General features: G+C 38.2%; 1 protein-coding gene across 1 annotated transcript; it reads left to right on the top strand.

The window, feature by feature from the left end:
• The first annotated feature begins 502 nt into the window (after nucleotides 1-502).
• DRAM1 (DNA damage regulated autophagy modulator 1) lies at nucleotides 503-17,678 on the top strand. Its single transcript, XM_069807469.1, has 7 exons — nucleotides 503-748; nucleotides 6,008-6,075; nucleotides 7,416-7,558; nucleotides 11,354-11,531; nucleotides 12,591-12,649; nucleotides 14,022-14,114; nucleotides 16,321-17,678. Exons 1-7 carry the CDS (start codon nucleotides 591-593, stop codon nucleotides 16,363-16,365), a joined length of 744 nt encoding a protein of 247 aa, XP_069663570.1. The 5' UTR covers nucleotides 503-590; the 3' UTR covers nucleotides 16,366-17,678.
• Nucleotides 17,679-18,192: the final 514 nt, after the last annotated feature.

Raw genomic sequence — 18,192 nt, 5'->3', positions numbered from 1 at the left:
CGAAAGACTAACTGCGAGCCCACAACCCGCCGGCACCCCCTCAGACCCTGCCGAGCGCTCCCCCGGCAGCACAGCCCTCCTCCCTGCCCCGACCAGGCCGTGCCCGGCCCGGAGAGCCGGCAGCGACCGACCCCCCGCCACCCCGGGACCGGGGCTGCGGGGAGACTTTCTGCCGTCCGTCAGAACCTCGCCGAAGCCCCGAACGGGACCACCTCGGCCGGCCCCCTGGCTCCCCACCGCCCGGGGCCGTTAGCCGTCGGCGGCGGTTAGCCGAGGCGGGCGGGGCGGGACGGGATGGGACGGGACGGGAGCGAGCGCTGCCCGCCGCGGCGGGGAGGCGTGGAGGGGGGAACGCTGAGGAGAAACGAAAGCGAAGGGAAGGCTGCGGGCGGCGGGGGGGGGATCCCCGGGGCTGTCGGAGGTTGGCAGCGCCGCTGCCTGGCGGGGGGCAGACAGACACGCGTGGGGCGGGCGGGTGGACACCGGCCGCGGGGTGGGGGTGTGTGCGCGTCCCGCAAGTCTTCAGTCACGGTCCGCGACATCAGGTCGCCGCCACGGAGCCCGGCCGGGCACTCCCGCCCCAACCGCTGATGCCTCGGGCAGGGCAGCCGCCGGCGATGCTGTGCTACATGCCCGGCGTGGCTTTCGTCCCCGCTTTGCTCGTCAGCTGGTCCTCGGCCGCCTTCATCATCTCCTATGCGATCGCCGTGCTGGCGGGGCACGTCGAGCCCCTCGTCCCCTACATCAGGTGAGGCGGGAAGCGGCGGGAAGCGGCTGAGGTGCCGGCGGGGCGCGGGCGGGGGGTGACGCCCGGGCTGTGAGGCGGCGGCTTAGCCCGGGGGTTCTGAGGGGCTCCCTCGCCGCCGGCTCCGCGGCTCCTTCCCCCCGCGGCTGGGGCCGGGTGTGGGGTTCACCGGAGGAGGAGAGGCGACGGTGAGAGGGCCCCCCCCCGCCGTGAGGGGAGGCAGAGCGGGGACCCGCTGGGCGCTCCTGTCACCCACCACACCTCTAGCACCCAGGCCTCTCTGAGAAGCCGCAGGACCCAAACGCTGGCGGACGTGGTAGAAAGGATCCGAAACAGTTTTCTGCTGGAGCCGAAGTGTGCCGCAGGCCCGATGCTAGCAAAACTTAGGGAGTAAGGAGTGGAAATGCAGTTTTGTTTGTGTAACTCCAGAACTGGGCCAAAGTGCACCAGATGGTGACAGGACTCGAAGCCCTACAATAGCTTTTGTAGGACACACACCTCTACAAACATGTATTTTTAAAATTTCAGCATAGGAACAATGAGTGCAAAAGGCTCCCCGAGAGATGACTGGCATCACTTTTCTATAACCTTAGTCATTTAAGTGCAATTCTGTATAAATCATTGTTTATACATTGCTTATGTGAACATTTAAATCTGAGCTGTGAAATTACTAGTATTTAGCTCTTAATAGATTAAAGGTAATCCAGAAATCCAAGAGTGGTCTCTGATACATAAAAGATCTAAAAAAGATTTTCAAATACATCTTTCAAGATACATCTAGACCTAATTTCTTGAAGGTCTTCATGGACGTGCATAATTTCCGAAGACTGCTAACCCAATTTGTACATACACATAAATTTGATTGAAAATTAAGGTCTGTCATCATAAGCAAGTGAGATGGTGCAAATGACACTGCAAGCCACAAGAATGTTGAGCTTCATTCAAATTGAGCCAAAGAAAGTTGGGCTTCATGCTTATGTTAGCAAAACTTTTTAAGATTATCTGCCCAAATCTGGACTCGGCTCTTGTAAAGCCTTGTTCTTGTATAGGCACAAATGCCCTACTGCCTTAACAATTGTGGTTATACTCATGCTCTTCCTTGATTACATACACAGTTTTACTGACACAAAAGCGCTTGTAACCAGTGCGATTTATCCATTATTAACTAAGAAAAATAAACCATTTGATATAACTGGGTCCACACTCAGTACATGGTTTGTGCTCAGAAGGATTTTGAGGTCCTTTAGGAAGAAATTTGACAAATGTTGTTTCTTATGTTGAAGCCATGTCCTTAAATAAAATAGATGAGAGAACAGGATGGTTTTTTTTCTGTATTATTGTGTTTGCAGTCAAATTTTTGACAGCCCAGATATCACAATCGTAAGTGTCATTCTTTTTAAAAAGACCAAACGTACAAGTCACAGCTGTATAACTCTGATGAATGTATCACAGCTGCCATAGTTATCTCAATCTAACTGAACATCTCACTGAAAAAATCATTCTTATCCTTTAACTAAAGAATCACAAGAAATGTCCACATACCCTAAAAAAACCCAAGACATATGAGGCTGTGTCAGGGATTAAAAAAAACAAAATGAACCTGCTTACATTTCAGGCCCTCTACATTTGCTAGTAAAGTTTTTTAAAAGACAGATGTCTTTTTTAGTTTACATCCTTTTAACACAACATTTGGACTAAGGATGTACATTGACTGTTGGTGAACAGTCTGTAATAATTCTAATGGTATATGGTCTAAGCATATCGTCTTTGTAGAAGGTGCACTTGGGAGTAATATGATGATTCCTTCTAAGTACTCAGGCCAATAGTCATACCATAGTTCCTATTCTTATTTTGCAGGTCATTGCTTTAGCCTAAGAAGCTGAATCATGGGATTAAGAATGTGATCAAGTGAAACTTGGAGTGATAAAAAAGAAAGAGGAAGAATGTTGCAACTTTTCAGTTGTGCAATATCTTAAAATAAGCAATAAAAATTAAATAGAGCTTGTATCAGGAAATTTCAGTTACATGAAGGAGAAAAATATTGACAAATTTTAGTTTAACATTTTTGTAAGTCTTATTTATATTCCTCAAGTACCCTGTGTATGCCTTGAGGTAACTTGTAAATTATTTTATTTGTTTACCATGTAACAGCTGTCACAGTGAGAGAAAAACCACATCTAAATTTGTCATTGAAACTGTGCTAATGTCTCATCAAGTAAACCATATGAATACATTTCTGGGTAGATAAAAATGAATATGATTTTGTGTTTTCTAGCAGCTGAGGCCTAAAAGATGATAAGGTTGTGCCCAAATTAGTTCTTTTGCTCATACTACTCAAAATCCAAACTAATTTGGATGTGCTGGGGTGGCTGTTTGGTGGTTTGAATTCTCAGTGAAAGAGTAAAGAGAATTTTCCTTAAGGTATTTGCTGCTAGTTAGTACCTCTGGATCAATCAGAATTCCTGTAGGCTGAATATAATCTTCCTGCTTTAAAAATTTGGGACTTCAGTTTGGAGATAAATAGTTTATGATGGCTATGAAGAAAATTTGATGATGATGAGTCTTTTGCCCCTAAAATATTTATTCCCTGTCTCCACTACCTTCTCTTTCCACTCTTCTGAAGACTGTTAGACTGTTTGTAGAATTCTACTGCATGAGATGGTGACACAAATGCTGTCATTTTCATACAGGGTTCCTTGTCTTTTCCATGGTGGTTGTGCTCCCCTGTGCACCACTTCAAATAAGTGAGCACATGTCTTCTTTTCATATGTACCATTTGCTTTTTTCTTTTTCATGAAAAGAAAGTAACTGTCACAAATACTTTTTTTTCTTTTTCCAAAGCAGCAGACCAGAAGTAAAACAAAAATGTACTTAAGTCTTCATTTAGCTTCAAGGATTTTTAGTGCTAAATATGGCATTAAAAAGATTATGTCCTTAAAAGTCCATGCAGTACTTTGTAAATACATTGTAGATATGATATAGTACTCTTGGTGTGAAATTTCTTGAAAGCATACATCCAAGATTATTTAGTTTAAAAATCAACAATAGCAAAATTCACCTATAAAGCTTTAGCTTGAGAAAAGCTTTAATTAAAAAATGAATGAAGTTCAGTGCAATTTCAGGTTATTTGGATTGCTCTTATGATGTGAAGTGTTCCAAGAACTTCAAATGGCTTTCTTTGCATGTGCCGATTCCGTTCTCTTCTCACCTAAAGTCCTTCAAAAGCTTTGAAGTGATCACAGTCCTGTACTTAGCATAGAGCAGCTTCTCGTTTGCAAAAGTTCTTCAAGATTGTCATAAGTGGCCAACTTTTTAAATGGAGTCCTTTATTGTATTAATGAAAACACTCCAGAAACATGAGGAAAAGATGTGAAGTTCAAGGTTAAAAAATGGGATAAATGAAGCATGGATTTAGATGATTTTCAGAAGTGTCAAACAAAAAAACGAGAGTTACTGTACCATTTTCATCAATTCCACTATCAAAGAAAAACAGAGTACAAGATGGAACAAGTCTTCAGAAAGCATTACAAAAAGAAGATACAGATGAATAGGGATTCTTAATGCCTGAGAAGTTGTAAAAACTTGTCTAAAAGCCTGATCCAAGCTTTTGCTGTCTGAGAATTTGGAACCAGTCAAAAGAAATACAAGATTTTTCTCTATTTTTTGCATCAGCTTTTCATAGAAAAGGATTCTCCCTTCACCCTAAGCTTCCTCCTGTTCTTGATAAATCATCTTAGCAACTGATTGCACAAATTCTTCTGTAACAAGAAGGGGTGTGAGAGTAAATATTAATTTCTGAAAGATTAAGTCTTTTGATATGGTGATACTCTTCTGGCTTGAACTTAGCAAAACTGTCAAAAACTTTAAGAATGATTACTTATGTAGAGAGTGCTTTCCCTTTTGGGTGTTAATAGCACAGGCATTCGTGCTGAGCACCTGTCATTTTCGCTGCACTCAATGGTAGGTTCAGAAGTTTAGCACTGAAAACTAATCCAGCCTCACTGTTGGAATGAAGAGTATTCATCTTCTTGAATCACATAAAAAAACGCTCTCGCTAGTACCTACTTGTCCCATCATACACCTAAGAGAAAGTTTTGTTCTCAGAATCTTTGCTGAGTTTCCACTGAACTTTGGCATTAGCTAAAATCCTTACATGTTTACATTTCTGACAGTAGAGTTCCTCGGGTGCCTCTGTTTACATACGCAATTGTGCCTCTTGGTACTGCTGAGTAGCTGAAAACTCAGCTCACACCCAAATTATGTAAAGATTTATGAACTACATGTTTTCCATTGGCTTGACCAACAGAGCCTGATCAAATAGATATCAACTGGTTGTGTGTTAGACAAAAAAAAATAGCATAAAGCGGTGACAACATCACAGTATCTTTCTTTTTACAGAGCACCCACCTTGTGTAAAAGAGTCATGCTTGAGGGAACTTGAACCCACATACCCCCAGGAGTATGTCCTTCCTGAGAGGAAAGGGCATTCTCCAAGGTGGGTGTTTGCACATATGTAGGGAAAAGAGGGAAAAGGATTCTATGATGAAGGTATTCCATTTTCTACATAACGTATATTTTGTATATATGATGTTTTTCATATATATATATCTATGCATGTATGTATGCATATAAATTCTGTAGATATTCTCATGCTCCGCCTGTCTGTCCCAGTGAACTTCTAATTAGCCTCTATAAATGTGAATTGCTTCAGCAGAAGTGACTTAAACACCTTGGGCCTAGAGTACTCTTAAGCTATATCTACAATAGTAAATTAAACAGTGGCTAGGAATGTTCCTGGGCATTGGAATGCAGTTGCTCTCCTGGAGTAAAGTCCTTTCTAACAAATGAGGAAATTAAGCCCAATTGTCTCACATCTTAGGATACTGAATGCCGTTAGGTATGTTTTACTCTATCTCAGTGTTAATTTAGCAGATAAAAGAAATGTCATTTATGTAATCATTTATGCCGTTCATAAGCAAAGTATCACCCTGTCAAATCTCTGCATATTACATACAGAAAAGGAAGAAATATATTTCAAATAGTATGCTCTAAAAATACGATTTCTTTCTGAAAAGAATGATTTAGTACTACAAATGGAGCTTAAGTGTGCAGCAGATGACATTCCAATTTATAGGTTTAAATGTCTTACGCGCATAGCAGCAATTCACACAAGTTACATTTCTCTTGGGGTTTCATGTGTACATCTCATTTATGTTTCACAGATCTCAATTAACTTTTAATTTCTTTCTCTTCCTGCTTTAGCGACACCGGAACTAAACCTCCAGAGAGTGGTATCTTTGGTTTTATGATTAATATTTCAGCACTTTTAGGTATGTATAAGGTACTTGGTTTGAACACAGAGAAGAAATGAAAACTAGCAAAAGCTGTCTGCTTACATTGCAGTCCATACAATATTCTACAGAAAAAGTACTCCACAGTCAATGGTAGTATCAGGTAGATGGAAGTAATACCTAGAGGGCTAGGTCCTTAGGGTCAGGAAGTGCAGGCTTAGAGGCACTTCTGTCTCTTAAGAGCACCTCATAAGTGCAAAGTAGTCAATGCAGCTGGAAATAAAAAGTGGAAGAAAGATGGCATAATTACTTTGCAAAAACTGTATCCTTGATGTAGGGAGACATTAGGGTCTAGGATGCTGCAGCAGAGGGAAGAACAGTGTTGAAGCAACACTGGGTTTCCTCTGCAAGATACCTACTCCTCTACTAAATGTCTACTGGCCTCAAATCAGGAGGTTTGGCATTTTCTATTCACTTCTAGGGGATGGAGGATCAAGAGCTGTGTACCTTTGTATACATGTAGTCCATGATGGCCTTCATGCAAAGTAAAAAATCACAAATTTTACCTTTTTTTAAGAGCCTCATTCAGTCACACTATCTTATTGTGTTTCATGTAACCTCACAGTGCCTGGGCAAAGTTAGCTGATTTATTTTTCCAGCTGTGGATAGATTGAAACTATGTTCTGTGTTATTGAACTGTGGAATCCAGTCTACAGCTTACTATATCCTGATGAACCACAAACTTCTAATTCAGTAGAGATGTTTGTCAGGAGTGAACTGCATATTGGGGTCACATAGGCTGGAATAAAATCTGTGTGTAGTGGTTTGGGGATGCTGTTGTACTAAAGAGCAGCCAGAATTGGCCCAAAAGCTTTGAAAATATTTTCTGGATACACAGCTAGTTATATTTTCTTCTGTTTACACTCTGCAAAAATGTATTAATTCTTCAGGGCATCCATTATAAGGAGATGTAGTTGTGTTAAAAGACTGCATATCAGAGCAGAATAAATTCTCCCACTTCCAGCTTACGGTTCATCTCCCTGTAACATCTATTCCTAATGTGGAATACCAGTGCCTTTGTGCCTAAAACACACAGGTGAATGGGATTTAAATTAGTGTTTTTCTTGAAGTGATGTGTGGTTATTTCTAGAAAGCATTAATGTGCGACGTTAAGACTAAGATCATGTTAAGACAGTTCTATCTGAAAGTAATACATCTGAAATTCACTGCCTTTCTTCATCTCAGCAAACTTAAAGGCAGTGTTATGTATTGTATTATGCTTATAATTTTACTCTGTATGCTAATGTGTTACAGGGCAAGGTGTTAAAATGTAAGCAACACATGATCATTGAACAAAATATGTATTTTTTGTTTTTCAGGTGTAATCACAATGTACATCAGGTATTTATTAATAGAGAAGCAAAATGAGTCATCGCACTTTGTTAGGTCTTCATGCAACATGTTTTCATTATGTATTGGATTGATGGGCTGTATTGGAATGGGCATAGTTGCAACTTTTCAGGTATGACTAAATTTCGTATCATAAATGAAACTGAAGTTGTTTTACAAGGTAAAAAACCAAATAGATAAGAATGGTTAACATTATCCCAGTGTGGATATTTGGCAAATGGAGTAAGAATGTCTTTCTTGCTCCTGCCTTTTTTCAGTAGCTTTAAAAACACAGATTTGCTTTCTCCCTATATACTAGATTTTTTGCTTGTAGAGTTACGTCAGTAAGGGGGTTTGTGTGGGCTTGTCTTGTAACATGTCTGTACTAGGAAACAACTTAATATAGATGCTTTTGCTGTAAAATTTTTACTATAAAAAAGCTTGCTATTTGTAGTTTAGTTTGCTTACAGTCAGGTAGGGCAGAATAAGTCAGACTAGCAAAACCACCTGTATTTTTACCTGAATGATGGCACACACACTAGCAACATTTCCTACAGAATAAACTAGACTTATCTGACAGGGTAGAACATTGAGCACAATATTAGCCCATTATTTTGAGTCTGTAGGAGATGGCATAACAACACGTTAAGTCTTTTGATAGAGACATGTAGAATTACCACTTACTTTGCCAGAAAGGGTAAGACATCTCATTATGAATAGAAGTCCAGCCCTCAGTGAAAGAAAATTCAGTAGAGAGGAAAATATTGAGTCAGATTATTCTTTTCACCTTTTCTAGTGAGGAAGCATGTAATAGGGTAGATTCTGACACAAAGAAGGATTAAGACAATTGCACTGAAAAATTCAGCTGAGAGTCAAGTCAAGTTTAATTGGCAGGTAGTGAGATATTGCCTTTAAATCTGTTGAAACAGCTGATTTCTTTTAAAGGATGGTCTACCTTGGGGAACATTTTGGTAAATACTGTTGTGCTCATGGAGTGACCTGACAACATACAGAGAAATTGAAAATAAAGATTGTCACGGCTTCAGCAGCCAGTACAATTTTGCATGTAATTGACATGGTATTTTCAGACAAAAAACTCTGCCTTAGGCTGATATCTTGCTCCTCCGGGCAGTGCATGTGGATTGCAAACACTACAGGTGCTGTGGTCTATTCTAAGCATGCTATTCTACTTCTAAATATCTGTACTCTTATTGATTAGATTTATATGTGGCACAAAAAAAGTTAGATGATGAGGAGCAGTGTTGCTTGACTGAAATAGGAAACAAACTCAGCTTCAATAAGGAAAAGTCAAATCAGGAGTGCAAAATAATTTAGGAGAGTCAGGGAAGCAAAATAATTTAGGAAGTCAGGGATCCTAAAGTTTCCAAAGGGGCCCCTTGACAGTTATAACATTGGTTCTTACCTAATCTCTGTTGTGTCTTATTGCCTGTTCATAAACTCCTTCCTCACCTAATTTCTTTTTCCTCTGCTTTGACCTTACTTTCCATGTTCAGTGCTGTTTGTAGGAAGGGTTCAGAACACAGTAAGGATCTAATCTAGCTAAGAATCTGATCTAGCAGATTTTTGAGCATGCTTAATTGCCCAGGAAGATGGAAATAGTGGCTTGCAAGTCTTCAGTCTTTTAACTAATGTACAACTAGTGAACAGTACACTCTTATCCCCATTTACCAGTAGAATAACTGAGATACGAAGAGGCTGTGATATTTGCTCAAGGTCAGGTGATTGTTTCAGGTCAGGAGACCAAAGCAAAGCTGGAATTAGAAGTTATTTCTTTAGCAGTCTAGTCCTTCTAATCAGTGGGTCATGCAGAAAATTCACATTCATGTGCACTACCTGTTTGTTTCTTAACATTTATTTTTCCCCAGCAGGTGAGCTAACACCGTACTTGAGTACTGTAGTAGAGCTGATTGCCACTATTGGGCATCAGTTCATTTTCTCTTTCCCCAGAGTAAAATACCTGGTTTGTTAAAAAAGCTTTGGTATGAAATTATACTGGAAATATTTAAGGTTTGCTTTTATTTACTCGAATCTAGCACCACTTGTGGTGAGTCTTTTAACTAGCATAATTAGTTATAAGGAAATTTTTTTCACCCTTTTTGCTTCAAGGTAACATATGGTAAGTAGCATGGGGTTTTAATGGTACTGGTCTCTGCACACTTAAGTGAGGAACAGGGTGGGAGAAAACACTAGGCGTGTGTCCTCTAAAAGCAAAAGAGTTTCTGAGAAAATAAGTAATGGTCATGAATAAGGTGTTTGTTCTTTGTTTTAAATAACACAATGCTTGAAATACAGAAATGAAAGACAGTGAAGGACTAGCTTTAAGAAGATAATTGGATATGGAAGGAAAAATCCTGTAGCCCTTAATGAATAAGGCAAAGTGAAACCCTAAGTGTTAGCAGGTATATTTTTGCCTGTTAAATGTTACACATGATTAAAGAGCGATCTTCCTGGCTTTGACTAGGAAGCTTAGGAGGCTTACCTTAGCAAATGTAGCAACATTTCCCAGGTTCTGTAGGGGTTGAGTGTGACGGGCTTTTTAGGGAAGCTGTGGCAGTTCCATAGGAGCAATCATGAGAGCCATGTTAGAAAAGCTGTGTATATTGTGTATGGGGCTAAACGCAAAAGTCAACAGTTAGGCTTGCTTAATGCTTTCCATACCAAATTCTGTCATTCCTATATGGAAGGCAAAAAGTGGGACAGAGGAGAAGAAAATGCAAGTATAGGTGAGATGGCACTTAAATACCTGTGTGAGGAACATGCTTTAAAATCTGACAAAACTTAATGTGTCACAGAGATAGAAGGGAATAAGTAGAAAGAAAAGCATGGAGAAAAAGAATTTAAAAGAGCATGTGAACATAATCACCACTACAAGACAAAGAAAACAGTGGCCTCCAGGCAGGAAGGATGTTAAAATATGTAATGAAAGGATATAGATTTGTTTTCATGAATCACTAAAATAGAACTGTATAGGTCAGATCACAGCACATGTTTTGCTATGCTCTGGTGACAGAAAGGAGCTTTAAAGCTAACTTATGTGTCTGATATTGGAGTCCAAGGTGGTGTAACTTTGTATTTGTAATTTTTTGAAACATTTAGAATACAATAATTTCTCTGGAATCTTCATCTGTTTTGTTACTGGATATTCTACTTGTTTGTGTTTTAAAGGAAAGAATCTTCCATAGGTAGGGTATTAAAAAAATATAGGCCATATGTAGTGATACTGGAATTTTAAACACACTTTCACCTGTTGCGGAACTTGAATAAAACTGGCTGATGATGTGGGGAAGAGTAAGAGGGCTGAATAATTCAAGAGACTGACAGTGTAAGGCCTTCATATCAAGAGTTTATTTTAGGCAACATTTTTTTTTTTTTAATATATAACTAATTTTCTGCTGACTTATTTCCTGGAGCATTATGGCTGGCCACTGGAGGGTGGGGGATGGAGCTATAGCAGTTGCTATTTAGAACAGCTCCAGTGAAACTTTACTGTTAGAGTATGGTCACACAAATGCAGGTTAGACTTTCAGTGCAAAAGGATGAAAATATTTGGCAGGGTAAAGGGAAAAAAGAGGTATAAGAACCTTTTAAGAAAAACATGAGCCAGTTTCTGTTTGTGGAAACGTTAATTGGTAATAGACCAACTGTTGAACAGCACTAAAATTGATCTATGTTTTTATGTGAATATGGGAAAGGACTTTGACCTGGTGGCTTTGGACATGGTTAGCTTACCTTTCTGAGCTACTCTTTATTTTCTTTCATCTTCCCTGTGTAGACTGTTGGGAGAAGGGACTGTTTCCCACTGCTTGTACATGCCCCGCATAATGCGGCTACCATCTTCTCAGGGCTCATTGATTCTTACCACTCTTCAAATTGTAGCAGCTAACCATTGTGCTGATTCTCTTTCCAGGAGCTGTCTGTGCCCAGTGTCCATGACATAGGAGCTTTGGTAGCATTTGGCTCGGGTGTTGTATACATTACACTTCAGTCCATAATCTCTTACAAGTCCTGTCCACAATGGAACACATACTTTGTGTGTCACATAAGGATGGCCATATCTGTAATATCATGCATTGCTTTCATTCCTAGTATCCTTTATGGTGTGTCCCACGGTTTTCCCTTTCTGCCTTCATGTTTTTCCTTTTAAGTTAAACCGATATTATTGCTGATAAAGGATGAAAATGAGGTTACAATCTTTGCTTAGGGGTCTCTAATATTTCTGCTATAATAATGCATATAGCATGTTGAGACACTATTAATAGCATAAAGATGAATTTCAGGGTCTTCTAAAAAGCTGTATCTCTTCTTTCAGTGGTATATTTAAATCTAATGCCCCAGAGTTCTTCATAAGATCATATGATAATAAAGCTAGACCAATTTTCCAACCTCCTTCATTTGAAGGAGGGTATAGAGAATGGTCTGCAGAAGGGGGGCACCACTTCTAAAATGAACCTAACATACGGACATATAAAATACAGTTGGCATACACAAGGCTTCCTTCAAGCCTAAGCCATTGCTTTTGATCATGTCGGTTGGCGCTTGGCTTCATTATATGCCTTCCCTAGAGACACACTTAACACACTCACTGGCTTTTCCCACAGCCTGCTGAAGTTAGAGTCAACCCATTGATTTTATTGGTCTTTAGGTGATGTGCCAGTGTTGAAAAGTGGTCGCAGCAGATCATCACATCAGCCAGCCAGCTACAGCCTGCTTTTGGTTTCAGCAGCTGTGAAAGGGCTTTTAAAGAGGGCCCCAGTCCTGAAAGAAGGTTGTACAGATGTATCAAGGCACCTGTTGTGGACCGGTGGAAACCAGCATGGTTCCCCTTCCAACATTGCAGGCCTCTGCTCCCACAGTTCTCAATCATGAATGTGATATAAGTTTTGGAGTGTCTCCCCTTACCCTCTGTACTTCAGAAGAACCCGCAGAAACCTTTATTTATGCAGAAATTGTTTTGATTGCTGCTATCAGTTACCCTTCAATAATATGTTTCATTTACTTGTCTTCTTAATACTTTGATTTGATATTGTGGTTGTTCAGGACCTCCTGTGTTACACAAGGGGGAGATGGGGTCTTTTTTTGTAAGCAGACATTTTCACTATTACTCACTAAATTTTATAGTTTCCTTTACACTGTGTTTTTCCCAGTGATTGTGTTTGCTTCAAAAATATCCATGACAAAGATTGATTGGACTCCAGGTGAAAAGGTAAAATCTCATTAGGTAGCCAGTTTACCCTGTATCATATTATCTGGGGTATGCTGTTATGTTTATCTAAAAGTGTATAGCACTACAAACATTTCAGAGACTTTAAACAGTACATTATCATGAACAGAACTGTGAAATCTCATTGATTTGTGCAGTGCTGGTTTCCAGTTATTTCTTCATTAGAAAACCATCTGTGGCTAGGGTGAGAAAACTTGTCATGGATGGGTCAATCTTCAGAGAGTTAGACTTTCATCTTAACCAAGCATTTGAAACTTACACATAGAACAAATTGTTAAAAAAATAAAAAAAAGATATTCTGGAAGTGAGTTATTCTACTTCCTTTTATAGTCACATTGCTTGAAAATGAACTTCACACGTAAAACGGAAGTGAACCAATTTGATTCTGAAGTTTTGAGTTTTTTTACAACATTGGTTTTCTCAGCTTTTTCACCATTCTTTATTAGTCTTTACTATTGTGATAAACATTGTCTGTCTGAGCTGAATCATACTAAAGTCAATATCAAGTATTTGAATTTATTTCAGTGTTCTCAGAATGATAACTAGGAAAGGTAAGTTTTCTGTTTGGACAAACTTTGCCACACGGAGGTGTTAAAAAAGCAGGTTAAATAATGCAGAGAGTGTATCCTGCTTGAAGAGCTCAATAAAAGCAAACTTGGCAAATGTACTTCAGCCAAACAGTGGCAAGGCAGCTGTGAGATAAATCTTCACAAGTTAGATAATCTTAGTAATATCTACCTCTTGAGGGTTTTTTTTTAGCTTGAGATGCAAGGATGAGAAAATGGTTTTACTGAAACAGATGGCATATTTGTTGATGGCATGTTAAGAAACGCCTTACGTTCTGTTTGTGTCATATTACATAGGTTTTCTGTGATGGTCTACTCAAAAACAAAGGTCCTCTCAGGTACTGTCATACAAGGATAGCCCTCCATTTTAAAACATGGTGAGAATTTACAGTAAGGGATAGTACTACTGAACTCAGTGGCTCTAAGTAAAGTTTTGAATCTGGGCACTTTGGTATCCTTCACATGAGAACTACATTTTTTTCAGGTGCAAATTATATTCAAGCTGTGTTTTGATCTTGAGCTAATTGTAGTTTTCTTCTACTATTTTTTGTGTTAGTGCACAAGACATGTTGCTTAATGGAACATATGCAACCTTGATAAATATACTTACCATTCTGTAAAAACTAAATCTGAACTGATTTTTAGTCAATAGGGTATTGGGATGATGAGTCATAAGTCTTAGAATATTTGTTGAATTTACAGAAGGAAATGTCTATTATTATAGCATTCCACAGTTATTTTGTTTAGCTGTTTTATCTGAAAATTCATTTTATGTCTCATTTCATCAGGATTATACTTACCATGTTTTGAGTGCGATCTGTGAATGGACCGTGGCCTTTGGTTTTATCTTCTTCTTTTTAACGTTCATTAGAGATTTTCAGGTTGGTATCTACATATTTTAGCAGTGAGTAAGAAGTGCTATGAATTGTATAACAACCAATGCAATAGAAAATTACCATTCTTTATCTCAGCTAGATAAACCAAAGCTAAACAGAAACAAATTTTATCAGTCACAGAACTGATTTCTGTCTACCTAATGAATATTTTTCCCCTGCCTTTTAAAATATAAAAATCAGTTTTATAAATCAGTTTAATAGGTGTCTGGTCTTGAAAATTATTCAGTAAATTAATATCTTCTACTTATTTACCAATCGTTTTGTAGAAAGAGGCACTCTAAAAGTGACATAATACCAAAATAAATGATGCAACTAAACCTGCATTTCTTTCTACCTGAGGGATTTTATATAATAATCCAATGCATTTCAACCATAGATGTTTCCTTTCTTTTTAAAAGTTACAATTTTGATATATGTTCTCTCACAATGTGAAGAATATCAAATACTTTTTGAAAAGGATTGACATGAAAACCTTCTGGTTTGGGTAGCTGGATCTGGTGATGCTTCAAGCCTGACTTTAAGGAAGAGAATATATTAGATTAGTTAAAAAGAGAACACTTTTATATGAAGTGTGAAAGGCATGCCTTGAACTTACTTTCCCAAGCTTTGCCTCACCAACTCTTGTTTACACAGCATGCTCTAGCTGCAGTGTTTCATGGGGTTTTTGTTCAGTACAGGGCTGTAAAATGTTGAAAATACCAATGTGTGAGGCTTAACTTTGGCAAAAGAACTTGTAAAAAAAAAAACAAAACACATTGCTCATGGCAAGTGCCTTGTGGAGATTTGAGGGCAAAACCTCCTGGGTATTACTGTAGGTGTTAGAAGGATCATGGCCTCCTTACCCTTCTCAGACCTCTGTATGTTTATTTTCACCGTAAAGTAGTGGGATATTTGTAAGACTGGAGTAGAGAGCTTAAGGTAAAAAAGACTGAGAACTGTTGTTTTGTACCATATTTACAAAGATGAACTCAGTTGTAATCACTGTAGATGTCATACCCCATATATAAGTCTTTCATATGTACCATTGCCTCACACAAGTCCTAGAAAGTCAAAAAACAGATCCAAGCACTTGCATAACTGTAGAACTAACAATCAAGATCACATATGTGAGCCAACTGATGCTGTGATAAATTGCTGGAAATGATATCCAGAATTCGTGGAAGTGGGAAGGGAGGAAGAATAGTGAGAACCCTCTAAGTCTTCTGGCATAAAACCAAATTTGACATCAGATCATGTAATTAATTTACTTGCATTTTCACTTACATGCTTGCTCAGCTTGCAAGTGGTTAATACTTACATATAATCTGTACATAACTTTCATAACATATACAGAAATCAATTTTCAGCTAAGGATTCAGAGTTAACATATATTTTGCTGACTGATAGCAAACATTTCTATCCCTGTTTACTTTTGATTGATAGTACTGAATAGACCATGGCTGTAGGGCTTCCCTTATTAAAAAAAAAAAGCTGGGTTCTGCAGAGCAAAATGCTTTTTTTAAAAAAGTAGTTGTTCAAAGTTACATAATGCATTATCTCAAAGGCATATAATTGCCTTCTAAAACTGACAAAAATATTGAAGTACCATTCAGAAGTGCATGCGTCATTAAATTTACCATTTGGGGGGGAAGGTACTTATTGCCTGTCGATCACTGTCTGATATCTGCATATATGATGGTATCTGTTTTATCAAAAGTGAAACTCTTCCCTTGGAGATACATATTTGCAGACAATGCTGTAGTCCTCAGAGTAGCTAAATTATTTGATAAGTCTGCTTCAGATCACAGGTCCCAAAGTGTTCAACACTGAAAATTTAACTATATATAAAAATATTGTGAACATAATAAATAAGAGAAAGTGATGGAATTTTAAACTAAATAGAAATGCAGACATTTTAAATTACAGGCTATAAAATAGCATGAAATCCAATCTTAGTGTTTGACAACAACAGAAAGATTTTTTAGATTCTCTCCTCTTTTTGTCGTAACCAGTGCTCACAGAAAGCCAAAATATTAATTCAGAAAAAACAACCACCAAACTCTAAGAAAAATAAGCTTTTTTTTTTTTTTTAATTTCTCACAGTATGTATTTCACTTAAATACATTTTTTTTGGTTTATCTCCTTGTACTTTATATCACAGAACTGTAAAATTAATTTATCCTAAGCTGATCTTCTTTTATTTTTCTTTTAGAGAGTTTCTGTAAGGATATCAACAGAAATACATGAAGAGTCCTGATAGTGGAAAAAATTATATTTTTTATATATATGAATATTCTAGGTTTTGTTTTACTTACAGAAAATGTTGCAGGGGGACAGGGATTTATAAAGTTGTATAAAGAACCCATGCCATTAACTCTGCAACATCTATAACAACATCCACTAAAATATTTTAAAGTTCACAGGAATGTTCTTGCTACCTTTTTGCAGTATTTTGTAATTTTCATACTGTTCGATATATTAAAAATACTGTAATAGAAGCAATCTGTAGAAGCACTTGAAAGTCATTCAAAGAGTTTTGATTTCCACAACTCCTCCCTTTTGGACATATCCATACTTTTTCATTTGTTATAGTCTGACTAGTAACACTAGTGTTAAACCTGAGACAGTACATTTTGCAAATAGTTAGGAAAGTCTAAAGACAATGTAAAACACAAAGGCTGAATTCCGACTCTTAAACTGCAAGGACTGTGGAGGAAAGTGTGAGTGGAAGCGGGCATTTTTGTTTCGAGACTTGAAATTTGCAGTTAGTAGATGGCAACACTATGCTACATGTTTCTGATAGTGGATGCTGTATACAAATACAAATCCTAGGAGAAGTTTAAACTGTATTGCTTGAAAAATGTTTTCTAATCATCACTGCAATGTATGTTGTAAAAGTCTACCCCTTTGCCCCCTTTATGCACTGCTAGTCATAGGAAGCTTAAAACTGAAGTGGGAACAGAAAGTAAATTTACATTTATGCACAATCTACTAAAGAGAAATCTTACCGCCGTTTGGTTAATAGAAAGCAGAAGGTTTCCAGCCTGTGTTTTAACCTACAATGATGGAATGGAGAGCCATCAAAAAGTCATTGGGAGTGAATGGAAACCAAGAAGGGGCACCACTAGTTGTCTGGTGTTCAGTTGTGTGTGTATGAGTATTATATACATATAAAACTGAAGAAAAAAGAAATCCTGGAGAGCTTCTGTAGTGAAGACATAGCATATTTGCTGCTATAAACTTACTTCTTTAATGAAAGACTTGGAAAGGAACTAATTGAGAAGTCAGATGTTACAAGTATCTGGAGGCAAAAGGGTCTTTTGTGGACTGATTCACTACCTCCATTTAGTGCATTAACCACTTGGCTGTCAATCAAGTTCTCTGAAGATTACATTTGCCATGGTCTGTCACAGTTTATGCAGAAATATTGATGATTTTCAGTTGCTGATTTTCCATGAGATAAAACAAATGTCTGTTTTGGGGAGTGATGTTTTAAGACTAGTCATCTGTTGATATTTCCTTTAATGTGTATTTTAAACTGCATTAAATTCAGCTTTTTCACAACTTAAAGAGACCATGTTTTCTTTATAAGTTTTTCCAAATAAAAATAGTAAAAATGTTTTTCACAGGCAGATTTGCTTTCCACAGTATTCAGGTTATCTTGCAGAGGTTTATAGTTACAATCATGTTAAAAACCAAATCTAGTGCTGACTAAATGCAAGACTTATGTCTTGCTGATTAGATATCCTGCAAGGGGCACACATTCCTTCAAGTGAAGATCAGAAATAGTCACAAGAAAATATATACCAACCACAAAAAGTAACATCCTGTTATTTTGAAGGCCATGTTAAGAAAAGACTGTATTTCTTAGTGCATTGTGCATTGTTCTTTTATTGCTTTTTATTCCTAGCTTTCTTAAAGTATAAGGAGCTCAAAGTTGTTATTTCAAACTGTATCAGATTTCAGCTCATCAATTTACTAAACCCTTTACATGGAAAAAAGAAATTACGTGAACTTGAAGTTCAGCCTTAACTAGTATTAGTGTGTTTTTACAGTGAATTCAAGTACACTTAAACAGTAGAAG

The sequence above is a fragment of the Haliaeetus albicilla genome, chromosome 19 (assembly GCF_947461875.1).
Source record: "Haliaeetus albicilla chromosome 19, bHalAlb1.1, whole genome shotgun sequence".
Taxonomy (NCBI): domain Eukaryota; kingdom Metazoa; phylum Chordata; class Aves; order Accipitriformes; family Accipitridae; genus Haliaeetus; species Haliaeetus albicilla.
This window is presented reverse-complemented; position numbering and strand designations above follow the sequence as displayed.